Source organism: Amphiura filiformis, chromosome 4 (assembly GCF_039555335.1).
Source record: "Amphiura filiformis chromosome 4, Afil_fr2py, whole genome shotgun sequence".
NCBI classification, from domain to species: Eukaryota; Metazoa; Echinodermata; class Ophiuroidea; order Amphilepidida; family Amphiuridae; genus Amphiura; species Amphiura filiformis.
In genome coordinates, this window is record NC_092631.1 from 78,758,100 (window position 1) to 78,781,535 (window position 23,436).

At 37.4% G+C, this 23,436-nt stretch overlaps 2 protein-coding genes across 4 annotated transcripts in view; both read right to left on the bottom strand.

Moving 5' to 3' along the window:
• Positions 1–691: 691 nt before the first annotated feature.
• On the bottom strand, positions 692–10,180 carry LOC140151467 (uncharacterized). Of its 2 annotated transcripts, none has more exons than XM_072173820.1 (7): positions 9,812–10,180; positions 9,171–9,367; positions 7,501–8,201; positions 6,848–6,922; positions 6,323–6,504; positions 4,641–5,969; positions 692–2,757 (listed from the first exon to the last, which is right to left on the bottom strand). In XM_072173820.1, exons 1-7 carry the CDS (start codon positions 10,079–10,081, stop codon positions 2,713–2,715), a joined length of 2,799 nt encoding a protein of 932 aa, XP_072029921.1. In that variant the 5' UTR covers positions 10,082–10,180; the 3' UTR covers positions 692–2,712. The 2 variants fall into 2 exon arrangements, with proteins under 2 accessions (XP_072029921.1, XP_072029920.1); XM_072173819.1 differs by having other exon boundaries at positions 4,641–5,972.
• Positions 10,181–14,948: 4,768 nt separating this feature from the next.
• LOC140151468 (exocyst complex component 7-like) overlaps positions 14,949–23,436 on the bottom strand; it is a 65,993-nt gene continuing 57,505 nt past the window's right edge. For both annotated transcript variants that reach the window (XM_072173822.1, XM_072173821.1), the window contains exons 21-22: positions 20,213–20,346; positions 14,949–19,819 (exon numbers count right to left, since the gene is read on the bottom strand). In XM_072173822.1, coding sequence (XP_072029923.1) covers positions 19,717–19,819; positions 20,213–20,346 — 237 coding nt within the window. In that variant the 3' untranslated portion in view covers positions 14,949–19,716. The remainder of the gene's footprint in view (positions 19,820–20,212; positions 20,347–23,436) is intronic.

Here is a 23,436-nt window from a genome sequence, read left to right on the forward strand (position 1 = left end):
GGGTTATATAAAGGGTATATTAAGAGTATAAAACGTTTTCATAACCTTACAAACCATTTTTTGATAATCAACAGCTCAGCAAACAAAAATGTTTTACAGAAAACGTTTAAATGTCGGGTTATATAAAGGGTATAAAAACGTTTTATTAACATTCCAAAAACATTCTTGAAAACTTGATACAAAACATTCTAAACAAATGTTATTTTGGGGTTGAAAAAATATTTTGCGAAAAATGTTTGTCCAAAATATTTTCAGTAACGTTTTAAAAACGTTTTCATGACCTTTATATAACCCGACATTTAAATGTTATTAAAAGGTTTTGAAAAAAAAAACATTTTAAGAACATTTCTGTGTTTGCTGGGTTCAAATATTTTAACATAATGTTATTTAAGTATTGACACAATATTTGGCAAAATGTTTGCAAAAATAGTTTACAATAACATTTTTTGAAAACATTTAAAAATATTGTTGTAGTGTGTTTTCATACAAAACGTTTAAAACGTTATCATGACCTTTATATAACCCGACATTTTAATGTAATTAAAACGTTTGTACCTAAACCAAAAGCCAAAATATAACTGATTTAAAACGTTTTTAAAACGTTTTTGTGTTTGCTGGGTATCTCCCAATGAGGCGCGTACAAGTGGTGATTTGGTAATCATGTTTTATATTGAAATGCAATACAAAGGAATAATTATTGCATTGGAGCAAAGATAATTTATTTTATTCATTCGTAACAATGGCAAGCTAATCTGATAATTGGTTGGGCCAAAATGCAAGACTCGGGTTAGACTGGCCCCCAGTCTCGGTTCGGTTCCATCTCTGGATAATGTAACAATAAATAATTACATAATGCCCTATGACAAAAATGCCAAAGTCCTGTAACCCCCCCCTTATTTTCTTCAATGCCAAAACCCATTCCTCTTCATCCACAAATCGACGCCACTGATTACACACACAGTCAACCATGCAACAATATACTCGTATTATAAGTGAACGCGAAAGTCCATTGAGCTGTATTGGGTTGCTTTTTAATGCTATGTAATCTACACCAGTCGTTCTCCATGGACCCGAGGGAGGGTCTAGACTCGGGTTTATTTTAAATGTTTATTTTTGCAGAGCTTATTTTCAGTCATGGATCATACTGATAAATTTGGTAAAGAGGGGGATACTTGATACTGAACAAGTGAGAGTGGGAAGGGCGAGGAAGATAGAGAGCAGAGGGAGAGACGGAAAGACTAGAAAGATTAGAACTAGAGAGGAGAGAAAAGGGACCGGGAGGGAGCGGAGAGACTGATCATTCGGAGGGGGGAAGCAAAATAGGGAGATAGACATTGATACGAGGGAAGGGCGACACTGCGGCCCTGCACAGGCCAGTGGCCAGGATTTATTGGGGTGCGACTGGCTCATAAGCGGACCTTTTGTGATTTAAGGGCTTATTTTCAACGGTTTTACAGAAAAAAGTGCACCTTTTCATTCGGAATGGTATTTTGTCATATCAATTTAACAACATCAAAGACGAGAGGGCGTTAGACCATTAAAACACCGGTGTTCCATAATCTTGCCTCTCCAGCCTTTATTGACACAGGCATCCACCTCTATTGAAATAAGCTGATTCGTACTTCAAAGTTAACAATGAAGTCAGATTACAGTAAACTTACTTAATCCCTTGCGTTTTCGTATCTTAACAATAGACTTACGTAAACTGAAAAGATAAAACGACCCTTACTGTCTATAAGCTGTTATGGCAGCGTAGAGGTGGTCACGTGCGTATTTATAAAAGCGCATTTATAAATATAACCGAAGTACACTGATCATACTTACATCAAATATTCTACGTCGAATACGCGGAGTCTGCGGCCCTTTACTAACAAATTTCGCTCGTTATATAGTCATCACACACCCCCACACACAAAACTACAAAAGTCTTTAAGTTCCTTAGCATAAAGTTATAATACATAGCAATTGAGAGTTATCATATAAACTAAGAATAGCAATTTTATAATATTATTTTGAAGACAATTAGTGCGTTTCCACTACCTTTACAAAATGTTGACCTTGCAAACAGAAGCAAATAATGTGCTATTCCAGTTGAAATCCATACACCCCCTGTTCACACTCCCTGTGTACAAGATTAAGGTCATGTGTTCTGCATTTCAACTGGAATAGTCCAATTATAGATGAACCCATTATTCCCATAACTTTACAGTATTTGTCATTTTAGACTTCTATATTTATATCTCAGTCCTGCATACATCCTCAACAGGGTCCTTTTTTAGGATGTGATCGGTCACACATTTGTTTTGCTTCAATATCGGAGATGAGATACCCATGTAACCCTCAATTACTGATTACCTCTCTTAGACATGTTAGACATGAGATAGCTTGCGTAACAGTATTGTTAAAAGCGTTTCACAAGTTGGGTCGATCGCTATCCATTGATGAATTTATACAAGATCTTGGTAATAAATTTTGTTAAAGCTGGAAGCTCTTCAGTCAGATAGCAAAGCACTAATTCGAATGCTTGAAATATCGTCAACATGAAGTTCTCCTGGAACATAGGTTGTTTGCTAACCAATATGTGGTGCTATGCATGCATGATATTTATTTCGGAAAGCTCCCGGAGCATAACATGCTCAAGGAATCTTGCTTTTGCAGCTTAGTACCCCGCTTAGTACTCCATGATCAACCTCGACTGTCTGTAGAATTGTCTCAACTAATGGAGCATTTGTGAGACTCGTCTTTATTTCTTGCGAACTACAAGTAAGAAAGCGTGAGAAGATGAGCAAATATGATAATGTGAGAAGATCAGCAAGTACGAAAATAAAAAGTATTGCAACATCGCTGAAAAAGAAGAATTCGGCAAACTGTAAATTGAACATTCATACAATGTCCTGTCGATTTCCCATTACGTACTAGACGGCAATGATCTTTGTATGAAAGCTCGTGAAATAAGCAAGATTATGAAGATCAATGGGATGCAAAGTGTCACATGTGCTGACATCATGTGCGTATTATAGTGCTTACAATGGCAGAAAGACGGGAATCTGCTTCATTGCAGAAACGAAGAAACTTAAGTCCACAAAATGCCCAGATGCATTTACAATGGTCACCAAATGGTTTATAGCTTTCTGCAAGGTATCAAAATTGGTCGTGTGATAGGATCATGGGTGTGTCGGGTCAGGTTTATAGGCAAAGGTCCTTCAAGGTCTGAGGGAGTAAGAAAAGAGTCACGTGGCTATCTCAAAGCACTGGTTGACCTTAAATTACACCACGCCAAAACATTGTCGTGTGTATGTTTATTATTTGTTTAAATGTCATTATGTCCCATAGAATACCCACGTGACCTTATTAATGAAATAACCACAGAGGAGTAAGATATCTTACTCCTCTGTGGAAATAACAATTCATGAGTTCCTCAAACCTTTCAAGACATCGGCCATCTTTGACTTTTATTTTCATCCAAGCACAGATTCCGTGCGACTAATTTCCTGATACCTTGCATAAACCAAATAAACCAATTGGCGATCATTGTAAGCATCTGGACATTTTGTGGATTAAAGTTTCTTCGTCTCTGCGTTCAAACGTATTTCCATCCTTCTGCAATATTGTAAGCACTGTACCGTAATACTCGCATAGTGATGTCAACACACCTTGTATCTCATTGATTATCCTAAGCTTATGTATTCACGCAAAAATCATTGCCATCTCAGATCTAGTACGTAATGTGAAATCCACGGGATATCAGAATGTTCAACTTACAGTTTGCCCAATTCTTCTTTTTGCAGTGATTTTGCAATACTTTCATGAAACACTCGATCCAGCAATGTTCACGCAATACGCGTGGCTTTGTGGTCAAAATGTGCAGTTCTAGAGGTCCGAAGGCCACTGGTCCGCACGAGCCGGCAGACTGTGCACATAGAAGTGTTTTGTTGTCTTCAAAATGTGTGTGCACATCACTCTCTCTGGGGAAATATGAAATTTATAACCTAATAATCTGTTAGAAAGAAGTTCCGATTCCATGAAGTTAAAAAAAAAACACACAAAAAAACCAAAAAAAAACCCACCCAAACAACAACAACAAACTCGGTTAATGGTGATTTATCATCCCGATTACACAATTATGTGACGCAGCATTTTACACTGCGGTCTACATGTATAATGTCTAAACTATAAGAACATGAATCATGTAATAAGGAATTTCGCGAAGTTGTCTATTCACGATTGTTTGATGTGATACCAACAGCAATCACATTGGTAATATACACATATTTATTAGCTATATTTTTAACTTAAAGTTTCTTTTCTTTATCACATTGTTCATCTTTTCCTGCCTTTATGTGGTAATTTTCATTCTATAAACTGTACATTTGTGTGGAAATTGAGGGCGCTATTTACATATATTTTAAATTTGAGTTAGCCCAATATGAATTATTCCTTTCATTTCACGATAAGAAGTAATTTGAAATTATGCTATATGTTACTCATTTTTATGACGTCTTAATGTCATTATACAAGAGTCTACCCCTTGCAAACAAGCAAACAGGATTTAAGATAAATAGCGCCATCAGTGTTCAACTTTGCTTAAAAATGAATACAGTTCTACAGGCCATCAAAAAAACATGTCTATACAAGCTTACCTTTGACTTGTTAGTTGCCAACCCAGCTGAGTTGGATCTGTGATCATTGGAAGCAGATTCTTCGTGTGGATTAGGAGAGTAATAATCATTGGAAGTGGGTTCTTCCATTGATTTGTGAGAGTCATAATCATTGGAAGCGGATTCGCGAAGTGATTTGGGAGAGTAATAATCATTGGGAATGGCTTCTCTGTGTGTTGTGGGAGAATAATAATCATTGGAAGTGGCTTTTCTGTGTGATTTGTGAGAGTCGTAATCACTGGAAGTGGCTTTTTCCTGTGATATGTGAAAGTCGTAATCATTGGAATCGGATTCGCGAAGTGATTTGGGATAGTCATAATCATTGGGAGCCGGTTCTCCGTGCGATTTGGGAAAGTCATACTCATTGGAAGCGGAGTTTCCGTGTGATCTGGGAGAGTCATAATCATTGGAAGCCGGTTCTTCGTGTGATTTGGGAGCGTCATAATTACTGGAAGCCGGTTCGCCGTGTGACTTGGGAGAGTCATAATCATTGGAAGCCGGTTCTTCGTGTGATTTGGGAAAGTCATAATCATTGGAAGCGAGTTCTTCGTGTGATTTTGGAGAGTCATAATCATTGAAAGTGGATTTTCCGTGTGATCTGGGAGAGTCATAATCATTGGAAGCCGGTTCTTCGTGTGATTTGGGAGCGTCATAATTACTGGAAGCCGGTTCGCCGTGTGACTTGGGAGAGTCATAATCATTGGAAGTCGGTACTTCGTGTGATTTGGGAGAGTCATAATCACTGGAAGCCGGTTCTTCGTGTGATTTGGGAGAGTCATAATCACTGGAAGCTGGTTCTTCGTGTGATCTGGGAGAGTCATAATCACTGGAAGCTGGTTCTTCGTGTGATCTGGGAGAGTCATAATCATTGGAAGCGGGTTCTTCGTGTGATTTGGGAGAGTCATAATCATTGGAAGCCGGTTCTTCATGTGATTTGGGAGAGTCGTAATCATTGGAAGCCAGTTCTTCGTGTGATTTAGGAGAGTCATAATCATTGGAAGCCGGTTCTTCGTGTGATCTGGGAGAGTCATCATCATTGGAAGCCGGTTCTTCGTGTGATTTGGGAGAGTCATAATCATTGGAAGCCGGTCTTATTATTGTCATGGTAGAGTGATAATCAGTGAAAGCGGAATCTCCGAGTGGTTTGGGAGAGTCATAATCGCTGGATGTGGATTCTCTGTGTGATGTGGGAATCTCATAACCACCAGGATCAGCAGACTCATCCAGCTGACGGTTTTCCCGTTGTATCACAGCATAGATTGGTGAACATTCTTTGTTCGTGTTGTTGCAGACGCCGTCCTCACCCTCAGCCTCCTGAAAAACAATTAAAATAATTAGACAAGCAGTATAAAAGACGTTTCGAATGGAGTTGCAGTTTTAATCATTACTACCACGTTCTCGTTTTTAGAATTGAATTACTAAAGTTCGAATAATAATTATAAGCTGGTGTACGATTAACATCTGAACATAGCAAGAATGCAATTTGCAAGAGCATCGCCATCGCCTCTCCTATTTTGATCGCGAAATATTTCCAAACTCGCATATTTATTACAGATTATAAAAATCAAATATGATGATGATGATACTGATGATGATGATGATGATGATGATGATGATGATGATGATGATGATGGAGTGACGACGACAACAAGAGTTATCCCTACCATTGTGTTTTTTACATCAAGTTCATACTCGTTCTCCTTGATAAATTCGTCCACGGATTCATTTCCTTTGTCAGTTTCTTCTTCGATCTCATTCTTCTTGTCATTATCCTCATTATCCTCTGTTCTATCCTCCTTTATCTTCACGACTTCGTAGAGACCATCAGTCTCGCTGTCCTCTTCCACTGGAATAGCAAACGTGTGTCATTTTGAGAAATATGAGTGTATACATGTCACAAACAGATTATTATGGTCATGTTGCATTTGGAAGAAACAAGCTTTTCATTAACCATCGAAACTGATGGGTTTCAATCATTTTGATACAACTTGTATTAACACGATTAAGCATTTTGGGTAGTCCAGTTCAAATTCACCCCCCCCCCCCTCCATGGAAGACATGGCTTTAATATCCCACAGGGTGTAGATTTCAAATGGTGTCACCTAATCAGATAACTCCGTTAAAATTCACACTCACTGTGTGGAAGTTTAAGATCTTATCTTCCATATATGCGGTGTACATACACTAACCTGGTAAATCCCACTCATCGATATTTGGTGTGATTTCTATCTCTGATTCCGACATCCGTCTCGAGTATCGATTATCTGTATAAGGTGACATGATAAATACATTATGTTCTGTTCTGGATTAGGACTCAAAAGGCCATAAGTATACCGCTTTCTTGCAAGTACGCTCAAGAAAAACGTACACGTTGACACGTAAGACTACTTGCTTCCTATACCAATCTATTTGGTAAAATCACCACTTCGACAATGGCCCAATAGTCATGTGGTAGTGTCATCGCTGATAGGACATGCAGCTAACACGGATAACCTCTATTATAAGAATACGTTAAGAAATGAGGACCTCTCTGACATTTCTCATGTTTGTGATTGATTTTAGCAGCGTTGTGCCGCTAGACAACACTTCAAGAAGAACAACAAGAAGACCACAGCCCAGAACATTAGAGCTGAAGCAGAGAACCGAAAAACGCATTGCTTGTCGCAACGGAAAAACACACGCTTTGGATTATAAACTTTTCTAATCCCATTTATTGAAGTTCCTTAAAAACATTTTCAGTTTGTTACAGTCTATTGGCTAACAAATGCACATCTTCAGCAAAAAGATAAAACTTAATTATCAATATAATTAGAAGATTTCAGGTTCTATTCATTCTACCCACCAGCACTGAATATCCGTTTGGTTTCATCTCGTGTCAGCATCTTCATCCTGCCTCCCGCCTGTGGCCGTGACGAAGGTAAGCCGATGGTACTGTGCGCGTTGGGAACGCTAGCGCTTCTGTCGAGCTTTCTTCTCGGTATCATATTCATGACTGGAGTGTTCTCGAAAACTTCATTATCTTCACGGGACACCTCTGCAATAGTATTACGTCGTGGTCGTGGTAGTCGTGGAGGAAGTTTCGAGGGACTGATAATCACATTGAACAATTGCTCCAGTGGTTTACACACAACAGGTTTAGCCTTTCTTTTGTAAATCAAGTTCTCCGGTCGGAGTACTTCAGGATCATCGGGTTTCAAACGAAGACTCGTGTGCGGTATACATTCAACCGCTTCAGGAATGTAAAACTTGACGTCGGCATCTACATTGGCAACAATGCCAGTCTGTCTACTGGTATCCTCCCCTATGATGTACTCCTCCTGGCTTTCTCTCTTCAGTAACAAATGCATCAACTTGGATCCGTTTGGTGATGCCAGTTCCAAGAGATTATCACTGTGCTTCTCTGGTCTTGCCAATGCTACTTTTTGCGGGAGAGGGAAACGCTTTATTATTTCTGTCAGTGTGTATTCTGTGTCATCTTCAACGACTTGGAATTTGCCTCCACAATCGGGATTGAGCGTAAATGGGCACGTTGAATTTTGTAGCCTGTAAAATAATAAGCAAAAAGAAGGAAGGAGAATAGAATTAAATCAAATCTGCCACTCAGCAATATGTGTGTAAGGTGTAATTTGCAATACAGATCTAATCGGGTTCGTATCACGTCGCGGTATAGATATTAGAGAGTTTGTGATGTGACGGGATATTGAATACATGTATATAGATAGTATGATGTGTTGAATGATACGGTTGGAAATCGCAAGCTCTCCATTAAGCACATTTATAATACTTCAATGTACTTCAGTGTTTAAAGTAATGGTGTCCCTTCAGACCTAGCAGACGTTTGGTTTGTAGAGTTTGATTGACAAAGCTGAGAGTAGTATGATTAGAAGAGCCAATATCAAGTATAGAAAATCCATCATCAAGATAACATAGACATATTCAAATTACGCAAACCCGAAATTAAACTTTTTCAAGTTTGTTGTCGTGGTAGGGCAGTATTATTTAAATCTCATTGTCATAATCTGAATGTATTTTTGTATCTATCTGGGTTACCGTAATTAAAGGAGTATTTCGTGATCCTAGCATCCTCTTTTTATGACATTTTTCAGTACATATCCACGAAAAAAGCCTATTCCCAAAATGTCAGTTGATTCCGATTTTGCGTTTGCGAGTTATGCATGATTATGTGTATTACACTGCTCCATAGACAATGCGTTGTAATTTCGTTCTGGTGCACCAGAACGAAATTCAAATTTCACGATATCTTTGCAAAACGAATTAATCTGCAAGAAATATTTTGTACATAAACATTATGTAGCCAGAGGTTTCCAGTGATATAAAAATCTCAACTTTTTTGAGAAAAGTGGGGGATGAGGCTGTGGATCACGAAATGCCCCTTTAAGATGGGGTGTGGTGGACCATGTCTGTATGTTCTTTTCCCCTTCCACCAGGCCCAAGTACAAGTGAATGAAAATGGAAAAACAAAAACAAAACTTTTTCAAGTTGACAACACACCTGAGAATCTCCCGTTTGCCATCTTTACTGGCTACCATTTTGGTCCCTAAGACTTCCAGCTCACAACCGTGGTCCAGTTTAATCCAAGCAGGTGCGCGTTGGACTTTGTATATCACCTTGATTTTCCTTGGCGTGGTTGCAAGGAGCTCCTCGAAAGTCGCTTCTTTATCCCGCATGTAGTCTTTAAATGGCAACACCTGCAAGATATCGATAAAATAGTTGATAGCTTACGAATAAAATAAGGTTTTTTTCCCCCTCCCTCTGTCTCTCGCCCCTCCACCCTCTCTTCTATTTAATCCACTTCTGTCTCTGTTTGTGTAATCTGCCCCCTCTTTCTCACATTTTTTATCTCCTCTTTCCGCTACACCAATCTCCGCCTGCCTCATAAGTCCATTGACACGTACACCAATCCCTGACAAACTTTTTCAACACAACTTTTAAGTTCTGACTGTCGTAGAAATTTAGGATTATTCCAATTTTCAGGTGTGCCGAAGTGAGTTTAAATACTTATTACACACACATGAATTTTGTCAAGCTATGCATTACACACATAACGCCGTTGTTTATCATGTTTATTTTGTCATACTTCATGAACTTCAAAAAAATCCTGCGACTATCTAAGTACAAGTAAAAATACCAACCTTGAAAGGTGCTCGGTAATCCTTTGGTATAGTAACCCAAACACCAGTCCGTTTAACCGATTCACCGTCTGGTGGAGGTAGCTTATAGTACGCAACAATTGTCTCAATAGTTTCCACGCGTTTCAGTTGATAGACTGTCCGATTTCCAGCAGAGTCCTCGGTACTGGAATTACTTACTATCGTAGCGAAAATCGGCAACCTATTTTTCAAATCACTCAAAGAGTACTCTACTGAAGACCATGTTATGGAATCGGTGTAAGACGCGGCCATTTTGCACTATAATGTGTACCTTGTTTTGATGATTTCTGTCATGCTTTTCATGCTTAAAATGCGATTTATTGAATTGCCACTTACAAGGTGAGTAGTTTACCACCTGTAACTTGAAGCGCAGGCTTACTTTGAAGTCTCTATTTAAAGTTCGGTCTCGCGAGCGATTTCACTAACCAAGCAAATGGATCGGTTTTTCATATTTAACAAGAATAGGTCTTTACGTAAGTGTTCATTGCATGAATATTATACAATAACTAGACAAGCCCTACGAACCGTGACGGGAATTTGGGACTAAATTGGCGCTAAGTAAAAGTAATTCGTGGTTCATGACACTTTCGTGTACACTTGATTTATTTCGCACAATTTACAGACTGGCTTTTTATATTCTTTAAAAAAAGTTATCACACAATATGTTTTTTTTTAAATAAAATGTCTGAATTCCACCAAACTTTTGAGTGGTAGGGTGGTCATTGGTGGTAGAGTGGTATTTAGGGATTCAATCATGTTTCACCGTTGTTCATCACCGTTTAACAACGATGCGGCCGCGTCGTCTGCGTGGTTTACTTCGCGAGGGCTGCTTTAGCTGCCCGAGTGAAGTAAACCACGCAGACGCGCCGGACGCGAGTTGTTAAACGGTGATGAACAACGGTGAAACCTGATTGAATCCCTTTCAACAACGAAAAGAAGCTAAAGATCGTATAATTCACGATTATTTCACGGGGAAATGTCAGTTAATCATTGTCACTAAGCCTTACAAAAACGTCGATGATTTCTCTGTTAATATCATCAATAAAACTACAGAATAAAACGGCAAAATTTAGCCGCTATTTGAAAATACTGAATTCAACTTGTAAGCTTGCATACGCACAAAGGTTCCAGGCATGACGAATTTTACGCGCTCTCGCGTAACGCGTAGTCTCGCTCGCATTCGCGTATACGCTACAGTAAAAGTGTGGATTCATCACGGATTAACAACGGTTGGCTCCTGTACAAAGGTATAGGAAGAGTTGTTGAATCCATATTCATTCCTTTCGTACGAAATAAAGCTTCATACAGTATTGGTGTTTTTTCTCTTATTAGTTAATTTATTGTTCTATTCATCTACATCTAAAGATATTTATATCAAAGAAGAGTGTCTCAAAACTATTGTATGATATCCAAACTATTATCCAACTCCAAAAATGAATGTGATTCAACAGTACCTCTATAAAAAAGAAAAGGCGCGTCAGCAGTATAGCAATATTAGTATGTCATCCATGCTTCTATCAGCAGTAGATAACAATAATAGTATGTCATCCATGCATCTATCAGCAGTAGATAGCATTAATAGTATGTCATCCATGCCTCTATCAGCAGTAGATAGCAATACTAGTATGTCATCCATGCCTCTATCAGCAGTACATATAGACTATGACATAGTCGAATTTTGATTTAAAAATATATCATTATTATTTAATCATGATGAACGCACTCCGTTGAACTCAAAATTATACTGTTTATTAAGCATGTTAAAATTAAAGTGTTCAATAGAAAAATGGTTCATGAGAGTTTATATAATTAGACGATTAGTGACAATAAAAGTTATTGAATGCAACATATCTTGTATAATTATAATGGTTCACTTCAATACTAAACAATTCTGATTTTGGAATCTACCAGTTTATTGATCGCGAAAGCCCGAGTAAATGATAGTCAGAGTATGCAAAATGGGCAAGTGGACTACGGAGAAGTCTACAGTAGATAGTAATAATAATATTGTATCATCCATGCCTCTATTAGCAGTAGATAGCAATACTAGTATGTCATCCATGCCTCTATCAGAAAACGAAAGCAATACGAGTATGTTACCAGGCCTCTATCAACAGTAGATAGCAATACTAGTATGTTATCCAGGCCTCTATCAGCAGTAGGCAGCAATAATAGTATGTCATCCATGCCTCTATCAGCAGTAGATAGCATTAATAGTATGTCATCCATGCCTCTATCAGCAGTAGATAATAATACTAGTATGTTATCCATGCCTCTATCAGCAGTAGATAGCATTAATAGTATGTCATCCATGCCTCTATCAGCAGTAGGCAGCAATAATAGTATGTCATCCATGCCTCTATCAACAGTAGATAACAATACTAGTATGTCATCCATGTTTCTATCCGCAGTAGATAACAATACTAGTATGTTATCCATGCTTCGATCTGCAGTAGACAGCAATACTATTATGTCATCCATCCCTCTATCAGCAGTAGGCAGCAATAATAGTATGTCATCCATGCCTCTATCAGCAGTAGATAATAATACTAGTATGTTATCCATGCCTCTATCAGCAGTAGATAGCAATACTAGTATGTCATCCATGCCTCTATCAGCAGTAGATAGCATTAATAGTATGTCATCCATGCCTCTATCAGCAGTAGGCAGCAATAATAGTATGTCATCCATGCCCCTATCAGCAGTAGATAGCAATACTAGTATGTCATCCATGCCTCTATCAGCAGTAGATAGCAAAAAAGTATGTCATCTGTGCCTCTATCAGCAGTAGACAGCAATTATATACTAGTATGTCATCCATGCCTCTATCAGCAGTAGATATCAATAATAGTATGTCATCTATGCCTCTATCAGCAGTATAGATAGCAATACTAGTATGTCATCCATGCCTCTATCAGCATTATATAGCAATACTAGTATGTCATCCATGCCTCTATCAGCAGTAGATAGCATTAATAGTATGTCATCCATGCCTCTATCAGCAGTAGGCAGCAATAATAGTATGTCATCCATGCCCCTATCAGCAGTAGATAGCAATACTAGTATGTCATCCATGCCTCTATCAGCAGTAGATAGCAAAAAAGTATGTCATCTGTGCCTCTATCAGCAGTAGACAGCAATTATATACTAGTATGTCATCCATGCCTCTATCAGCAGTAGATATCAATAATAGTATGTCATCTATGCCTCTATCAGCAGTATAGATAGCAATACTAGTATGTCATCCATGCCTCTATCAGCATTATATAGCAATACTAGTATGTCATCCATGCCTCTATCAGCAGCAGATAGCAATACTAGAATGCCATCCATTCCTCTATCAGCAAACGAAAGCAATGCGAGTATGTTACCAGGCCTCTATCAACAGTAGATAGCAATACTACTATGTTATCCAGGCCTCTATCAGCAGTAGATAACAATACTCGTATGTAATCAATGCCTATATCAGTAGTAGATAGCAATACTAGTATGTCATCCATGCCTCTATCAGCAGTAGACAGCAATAATAGAATGTCATCCATGCCTCTATCAGCAGTAGATAGCAATACTAGTATGTCATCCATGCCTCTATCAGCAGTAGATAGCAATAATAGAATGTCATATGCTACCGGATCAGTGAATAATTTATGGTGGAACCCCTTTGTTCGAAACAATGGTACCATTTTTATGAAAAGCCTGTCCGAAAATCAAATCGGCATCAAAGGAGCAATGCGTTACATAATCTATTGCTTCTTGTTCTATATCAATCCTCCTTGGTGTTATCAATATCGTCATACATTAAAAGATAACAACAAAGGAACAGTAATCATAATATTCAGCTAACAAATTTTGACTGGCTATATTTTATTTCATATTACATTTTATTTTCTTGTTTATAACAATTGTAGCATTTATTACACATTTATCAACATATTTATTACATAACAGGACCGTGGCAAAATGTTCATGGCAAAAAAAAAATCCAGTATGAATTTGTGTATGAATCAGTCTTTTATCACAACTACATTTGTTTGAAATGGCAGTACATGTATATTTCCATGTTGATTTTTTTGTTGAATTCTTTCAGGACCTGGAGGTATGTGACCCCTATTCAACCAACCATGCTACATTGTGACCAACAATACAGGTCACAATGGCCTCATTGTCATGGCATAGTTCAATAACCTACAGTTTTGAAAGCTCCAAAAGATCTTGCATTGTCAAGAATGAGTTTCAGTACCCAATGTGTCCCAAGGTCATTGTATTTGTATGGAAACCTATTGAGTTTTATGAACTGTGACCTGACGGAATGTAATGTTAGAGATCATGGGGCTGACTAAGTCATGGTTTGTAAGTATAGCATTCAAAATTTGGAATTCCATAGAAATTTGGATTCTACATATTTGCTGTGGTATATTTTGGATAATAATAGAGGCTGCGTTTGTGACTACTGCTGCAAAAGTAATTATCTTTTTTCAAACTGACTATTCAAAAATTCAACACAAACTTCAATATTGAACTGGTGAATTTTTACATAGTTTGTTGGGTAAACTTATTCATATTTATTCTTTTAATGTAAAAATAACTGTCTTATAGATATTAGTAAATTGAAAGAAACACATTTAAAAATTGCATGAATATCCAAACAACCGTTCCTATGCTCACGATGATTTAACTTTTGCTATCAATTATTAAATAAATTATTTTGCCATAAACTAATTAGACTCTTATTAAATGAGGATGGAACTAGTGGGGACTTTTCAAGTTGGCTGTGTTTATTAGTAATAACTGCCAGGAAGACTTTCTGTTCATTTTAAGCTTAAATAACAAGGGAAAGTGAAAGAAACCCCACTGACTATTTTGGTCGTTTAACATGGAGTTCTAAGGTGAACATAAAGTCATAATTATGACTTCATGTCAAAATTGCTCTGCTGACCTACATACACAGCTCATTCGGCTAATTCCATTTAGGTGCAAGTTTGGACATGTGTAAACATTACAAATATTCCAAAAAAATCAGGTTTGAAAAAAATTAACTAATTTCATATTATAAGATTGTACATTATAGCTTTAACAGAATAATGCCACACCTAAATGATACTTCTTAAAGAGTTCTACATATAGTTGTCCATAATATTTGTCATGGAGGTTTATTACACACTATCTCTTTGCACATATACAACTGTCTTCTTATGATTATATATATCATATGTTGTTTTTGTACAATACATGAGTTGTTAGTCTTGAGTGGGTGTATATAGATTTGTATTTCTCTCACTACGATCTCAAGACGATCCCATCATCCAATTTGCAACAGATCTATTTCATATGACCTTTAAAATAATAGGTTGATAAAGCGATTTATTTTCAAGTGTTCTGTATTGAATTGGAACTGGTAAATCCACAATTAAAGAAAATAATGTTGCACACTTTCAACGTTTTGACATCAATTGCTTCTTACGTCAACCCAATACAATGATATGTCTGCAGTAGATCTGTAAGAACATGCAACATTGATTGCTGGGGATGGGATAGTGTGGAATAAAGGGGGAAGTGTCTGCTTCAAATATACAGCAGAATTGTTTAACTCAACTGCAGAGTAAATAATTACTCAATTACTGAAGTATGCTGACTATATTTTCTTAATTGCAGGTTTCCAAATAAAACTGTGCTTCATGTTGGACTCACTGAACAACATGTAACACGGGACAACCAACATCACATGCAGATTAATAGATATTGATAAAGACACAAGTTTTGTTTCAATCAAGAGCGGGGCTGGGTCATCTAGCTTGGGGAAACAGAATATATCTGTATGGTTATTTGTAAAGCACACATCATAATAACACTTTCATCTATTTTATTTCAAATCCATAGACAACATGACCTTAATCATCCACACTGGGAGTGAGAATTTTGGTTGACTCCATTTTAAATCTACACCCCCTGTCTGGAAGATTAAGATCATGTCTTCCATGGGGGGTGTAAGGATTTCAACTGGAATAGCTCAATGACATTTCACTTCTCATTTAATTTGCCAACAATTCCACTGAAGAAATCTTACATGGTCGCCTGTCCAGTTTTTGGAACAAACTTGAGGATACATCTTACAGGGTCGCCTGTCCAGTTTTTGGAACAAACTTGAGGATACATCTTACAGGGTCGCCTGTCCAGTTTTTGGAACAAACTTGAGGATACATCTTACATGGTCGCCTGTCCAGTTTTTGGAACAAACTTGAGGATACATCTTACAGGGTCGCCTGTCCAGTTTTTGGAACAAACTTGAGGATACATCTTACAGGGTCGCCTGTCCAGTTTTTGGAACAAACTTGAGGATACATCTTACAGGGTCGCCTGTCCAGTTTTTGGAACAAACTTGAGGATACATCTTACATGGTCGCCTGTCCTGTTTTTGGAACAAACTTGAGGATACATCTTACAGGGTCGCCTGTCCAGTTTTGTGGAACAAACTTGAGGATACATCTTACAGGGTCGCCTGTCCAGTTTTGTGGAACAGACTTCAGGTCACATCAGAGAGGCCTCATCTGTTGCTGTTCCTCATTATTACCCATATCAATGTTCTTGCTTTGTTTCTTTTTTATATTTCTTGCTGCGCCTTCATCTGTTATCCAAATATAGAACTAATAAGTTTCCAGATTAAATTGTAAAACTGAGACATATCAAAAATTGATACAGTAATTCTATCGACTGTCTCACACTCATGCCACATGAGAATATATTATTTGCAAACCTATAAAAATATCATAAAGTAACAAAACTAGAGTGGTTTAATCTTGGTTGACATTTCAACAAGTCATGTAGGGATTGAGTATGACTTATGCTTTCAACCAATGAATCATCAGGTATTAGGGATACGCATGGAATATCAAGATGGATTAGGTGTAGTTCAGCAAAACAGTAATACATTCAGTACAGTAGCATAAATATTCAGTTACAATGATATTATTTGTGACCCACTCCCACAATACAAGCAACATGTCAGATCTTTCTTTATTTTTAGGTTTTAATAGCGCTGTAAAGATTATAAAATGTGATGCGATCAAGTAAAATAAGTCAGAACTTGGAAATATTCATTTTGAGATATAGCCAAACAAAGGGAATATTTCCTTTTGTTTCTTCTTGTTTTGGAAACTCTTTTTAAAATTGCTCATATCTTTGGAACTGGTTGTTCAATTTCAATGGGCGTTTCTGCAAAATGCAGCTTGGTAAATACTTTTTACTATCATATAAAAAACTGAAAATGTAATATTTTTGAGTTCCGACTGATTTTGCTTGATCGCATCACAAATAAAATTTCTATATCATCTATTTGGGTTCCTACAGAGAATGTCACACAAAGACTTTGCGCATGTAACAGATGTACCACTATGGATGTAAACACACCAATCTTTGAGACAACATGCACAATTTAATATAATGGGCACTGCAGTATACACTACTGACATAACTCTCTGGAGGAAGCCAAATGGACTACAGGCACCAAATTTACCATGTATACTCTTTGAAGATACGATACCATTTGTCAAGGTTTTTAAGTAAGTGTCAATGTAATTCTGACAAAGAGACCAAAGAATTTGTTCAAAAACACAGCAATGAAATGGGATTAAAAAAAGGACTACAGGTACTGATGAAACAATCCTAACTTATTAAATAATTTTGGCAAGCGATATTGGTGTCATACCCAAAAACATTTAATTTGATATATTTGACAAATATGAATGGTATGTATCTATAATGGCATAAAGACATAATCCATGTTTTGTAGGAACCGGTCACATTAATGCTTACATATCGTCAGCCTATTGCCCGAGTCATTTTTTGTCATTTTGAGAACATAATACAAAATATGGTTCAAGCATGCATTTAAACATATTATTCACCAATCATTGCACAAAAAATGATAATGAGACATATTAAAGGGAATAACCAGGTGATTACGTAACTAATGCATGCTTGAACCATATTTTGTACATTGTTCTCAAAATTACAAAAAAATGACCCAATCAATGAAGCAAAATGAGGACAATATTGCTAACGTTGTTTTTGAGTTCTGGGCTGATCTAGCAATCAAATCTGTATGTTCTTTATTGTTTAATGTTTCCAACTATACCTAGGACTTCTTGTGTCATATTTGGATGGTATTTATGCCAAATTACAGCTAACAACAGGTTTTTGATCATGGTGCATAAATCTTATTGCTGACTTTACACAGTCATGTCCTTATTTTGCTTGATTTGGTGCCACTGTCATGACATCTACATATTAACAATAACTATAGGCAATAACAATAACACTTCATCTCCCACAAAGGGAGTGTGAATTTCAAATGCGGTTACCTGAATGGAACCAGTAATTGGGCTATTCTAGTTGAAATCCACACACCCCTATATGGAAGTCAAAACTGTAATCTTGCACACAAGAAGTGTAAATTTCAAATAGGGTTAACTGAACAGGTGATTCCATTTGAAATCTGCACTCCATGTGTGGGAGATTCAGGTCATGTCTTCCGAAAGGGGTGTATGGATTACAACTGGAATAGCCCATATCAATAATAATAAATGAGTGGGCCTGGCTTATTCAATTCATTGTTGTTGTGTACAAAGAATCAGGTAAAATAAATGAAGCATAACAATAAATGTCCCACATATAAACTCAATTCATAAGGGTCAGCTAAAATAGTTGTAAACAAAAAGCAAGACACATAACAATAAGTCTGATTTATTCATTTTTGTTGGAACCAAAAGATCAGTCACAGGGCAATACAACATGCTTACACTTTGCCTGTACTATATAAGTCAAAACCTGATGCAATAATGACAGGACTTTTTGCAGACAGCAAATACAATATATTTTTAACACTTCAGTTAACTTTGAGTCTATCAATATTGTACCATGTTTGGTTTGTTTTATGTTTACAAATATCAAGACTCACACATCCATCAGACAGCATTTTGCATAACATTCTATGTCTTTAAGGCATGTCAGAGAGCAGTATGACCTAGCGATGTTTGCACTCAAACATTGAGACAAATAAAGCTGACACACAATAGGAATGGTATGGGTTCTACAAAGGAGATCCCATGGCTTGATATAAGAGGTATCATTTTTGCATGATTTTTCTCGGGAGGGGAGAAATATACACTTTTTGATATATTATTGGCCTTAACTCAAGAACTGCATAACCTATGGAAATATAAATGAGATTAATGGCTTTCTTGACTCATTTCCAATAAGATCAATGTATTAATATTAAGAAGTATGCTACAGGTTTTTTTTATTTCAATGGCTAAAAGTTAAAGAATATGGCTAATGCCATCCACCTGTCTTTTATAGAAGTTCTTGAATTAATGATTTATCCTCCCAAAATTGGCACATCATGTGGACTTTTTCACCTTACTCCTGCTTAAGCACCCCTTTCAGTGCAATTTTGAATGCAATTGGATAAAAAAAATATTGATTAAAATACAGGAGAACAACCTGCACTTTGAGTTGTCCTGGTAATCACATATTTGTACAGTTCTTATGTCTATAATTGTGCAATATAATTACAGCAGCATTTATCATGAATAATATCCCACCAAATAGCCAAGTGTATAAGCACCTATGGCAAGTGATTTACACAATAAAAGGGAAAAACCTGTTTTCTTTGCTGATAAATCATGTTCTTGATCGAAAAACATACTTCCTTGATCGAAAAATCTGGTTTCCTAATTGATTTTTCACTTGCGCTGGTGTTTGGTCAACCATTCATCACCCTTCCACTGTGGAGCAGGTGACTACAATTTTTTTTCGAACTACTTCGATCTTGGGTAATGGCTGGATAACTGATGTTGGCCTGTAATTGGATGGTTTTCACTTTTCTGTGTCTACGCTGATATGTCAAAGAAGTGGTCGATCTGTGAGCTCACTTGTTCTGGAGTATATTTGATATATTTCTCAGGATTCTTTGTGAAACTTGTCACAACATACCTACAAATAACAAAAAGACAACACAAAATGTATTATGGAGAGAAAGTAAGGCTAAAAATAATGTCCAATTTTTTTCTGTGAGTGACGATATTTACAGATATGCTAAAAAAATTAATTATTTTCACTTAAAATTAATATTTGGTTGAAAGGCTATTCATTATGTAACAAGTATGCAGTAGTCAAAATTGACAAATGTCCCTATAAGTGGGAGAGGCAGTACTTAATATATTGTACTTGTGGGGATTTTTCAACCGACCGACCCAACCTTCCTTTTATTCCCACTTGAGGGCATTACAACAATTTTTGTCTATCCTAATATGTTTAATGAACTACTTCACTGTATAATATTCAGAATTCTTCTTTCTTAAGTATGTGTACTTTGTATAAACCTACCTATCTCTAAACATCGTATATTGTTGCACTATCATCTGTTTACTCTCCCTTCTTAAATCTTCCCTCACTTGTGGATCTGGTACAGCATAGCCTTTGTGGGTCTTGAAAAGATCTTCAAAGTCTTGGTTGAAACCCTGTGAACACATAAAGGGTATAACATATTTAGTGCCAACGGTACTGCCATCACATTAACATCCTTTCTGCAGTCTTGATTATCATGTTTATTGGAGGAGCTTCACACAGCTGGGATATATAAACAAGACGTAGGATGAATAGTGATATGCACACAGTTTATACGTCAAGACGCAAATGAATAGTGATATGCTCGCAGTTTATATTTCAATGATTCAATGATACACAGGCATGTGATGTGTTTAGCCATCACTTGATCGGCGAACTCAGAATAAAAGTTTAAAACCGGAGATCTCCACATTAAACATAAAAACTTAAATTTTACTGTAATTAAAGCAATTTTAATTAAAAGGCTTAATCTTTCACATGGTATTTTAGTACACCACTTGGCATTACAATCATGCAAAAAGTAGAAATATGAGAAAAATTGAGGGCTTTGCTGTGGAGCAAACCACATATTATGGCTTTAAATAAGCCAGCCCTAATGGAATCAACTAAAGCAGTGTGGTTTTGTAAAAATACTTTTTTGAGGGGGTCCAAGCAATTGACATGTTTAGTAGCGTATCAGAGTCAGTTGTCTGAGGGACAAAGACAAGTAAATAGCTGGTGGGTATCATTATGGTCCTGTGTTACTGTGTGCGAAGTGTAAATATTTTTCAATTACACAATATTTTGGCCCAAACTTTAAGGTAAAATTATGTGTTTACCATGCCAATTTTCAATTTCACACAATTTTTGTCCAAAAGAATTGCACCGATATTTTGAGGCCTTGAAGGATTCAGGCTACCACACACCCAATTCCTATCAAGAGCCAGTTTATACCTATTACACAGCTAACCAAGATAATTGAAATGTCCAATGTGAACCTGAAACCAAAAGAAGTTGATTGATTGATTGAGACCCCCAGAAAAAATAAATAAAAAATCTCCCCAAAAATCCACCATGTATCCAGGTTTCATAAACAGTCTCTATTGTTGGGCAAAATATATTATAGCATAGACCCTGGATAATTATAGTATAATAAAAAGTCTTCCATCCATGTCTGCAATTTGAATTTGTATAAAACATCCGACTACTTTCACAATGCAGGATACTTGTCCGACAGAGGCCAGCAAAGGGTAGTAAACGTTGCCGTTTCTGCTTATTTTTATTGCCAAGAAGCAATGGTAATGTGATTGTCGTTTATACATAGATTACCTGACCGGGGGAGTTTTTAAACTCATAGCTCGACCAATAAATATGGGCTAAATCGATCCAATTTGATATCAATATCGCGATGACTTTACTTCCCTCCTTGCCATCAAAGTTTTTCCCAAAATACAAGCTCAGATTTCTTCCCTATTCTGATGATTTCGCGGTCTGCACAACTGGTCAACAGTTTTTTCCATGATATTTGGGAACATGCATGGTTACCAACTTTTGTGTGTGTGGGGGTATGTGCGCGCGTTTGTAAATGCCAGCAAATGAGGACCCGTACCAGAGCACACCCTACACAAACGAGGACGCACACCTACCCGAGGACGTCCTTGGTTGAACTGACCTTACCAGGTCTCAAATAGCATAAAAACACGTTTAAAACCGGTCCTCTGTTGGGGGGTTATGGACAGGTCCACGGATGTAAGTATCCAATCCCCCCCAACGTGTGTAAATGAGGTCTACAGTATGTCGATTAATTTGTGCGTCCTCGGTTAGATAGGATTTAGCAAAAGAGAGGGAAGTTAAAAGTCAAGGTCCTCGTTTGACAGCATTTACAGACAGGGGTGTGTGTGTGGGGGGGTCAGTAATACTACATTCTAACTTGACATTTGCAGCGGTGTGATTCAAAGCTTATGAAATATCCAGGAAAAAGTAGAAAATCCTAAAAAGGCTAAAATACCCCCCAAATGGGCCGAAAATCAATACAAATGCTTAAAATTTGGGCTTCAAAAAATCCAGGAAATCTGGATAAATCCTGAAGAACAGTGGCGTAACCAGTGGGGGGTCAAGGCAAGCCCCCGCACAAAAAAAACTGTGAAGAAGAGCAAAAATTGGGAAGGGCGGAAAGGGGGAAGGAGAGAAAAAGAGGGAAGAGAAAGGGGGAAAAAGAGGGAAGAAGAAAAGGGGAAAGAAGAAAAGAAAATAGAGGGAAGAAAAAGGGAAGGGAAAAGAGAAAAGGGGAAGGGGGAAGAGAAAAGGGAAAGAAAGAGGGCAGAAGATATATACTACTTTCATTGTGAGATTTGTACTCTGAAACACTTATTTTTTAGCTTCTAATATGCAAAAACCAGGAGCTTCAGGGGGCTCCCCCCCCTTGACCCCTGCTGGGTCTTTGTCCCTGCACCCCACCAGGGGCCCTAAAACGGGCCCCTGGACTCCACCCGTTTAACGCTTCGCGGCAAACCGCTCGCTAAGCTTTCGCTCGCACATAAATACTACAACTTTTGATCAGAAATTGGGAAATTTTTCAATCTAGCCCCTCCCAGAAGGTCAGGTGTGGTTACGCCCCTGCTGAAGAATCACACCCAACATTTGTCTGACAGTGTCCCTTTAAAATCATATTCATGTCCTAATCCCAATTGCAACACACACAAACCATCCCTCCAAGCTAGACAACTAATTCTCCTTTCTTAGGACTCCCTAGCGAATCTCATATTTTTACTAATAACAGATTGTAATTTTCAAGATTAAGAATGGCATCATTTGTATTCATAACTATGAGAAAGTTGATTGCATGCCACACATGATAACATCAATCTATCTTATTTGCAGGGTTGCCATAATACCCGCCCAAAATCACAGGACATATCACTGAAAAGCCACCCAATTTTTCTGTTAACTATTGATTTCTATGAGACATGACAATTCGTAACATCAAAGAGGCCAGTGTCAAAAAATCACCCAATTTTGTGTCAAGCATTGGTTTCTACAGGACAGGCTGGGTGCCCGCCCCCAATATTTAACATCTTCCGGGGAGCCTCTGCTAACTGCAAAGTTTCGGTAATTGAGTTGTTTGGTGTGGATTCTAATTTGAGTCAAAAATAGTAAGCAATTTTCTTCAAAATTTAATATTGTCTAAAAATGATACAGACACATTTTTATTGGGTAATCATGCA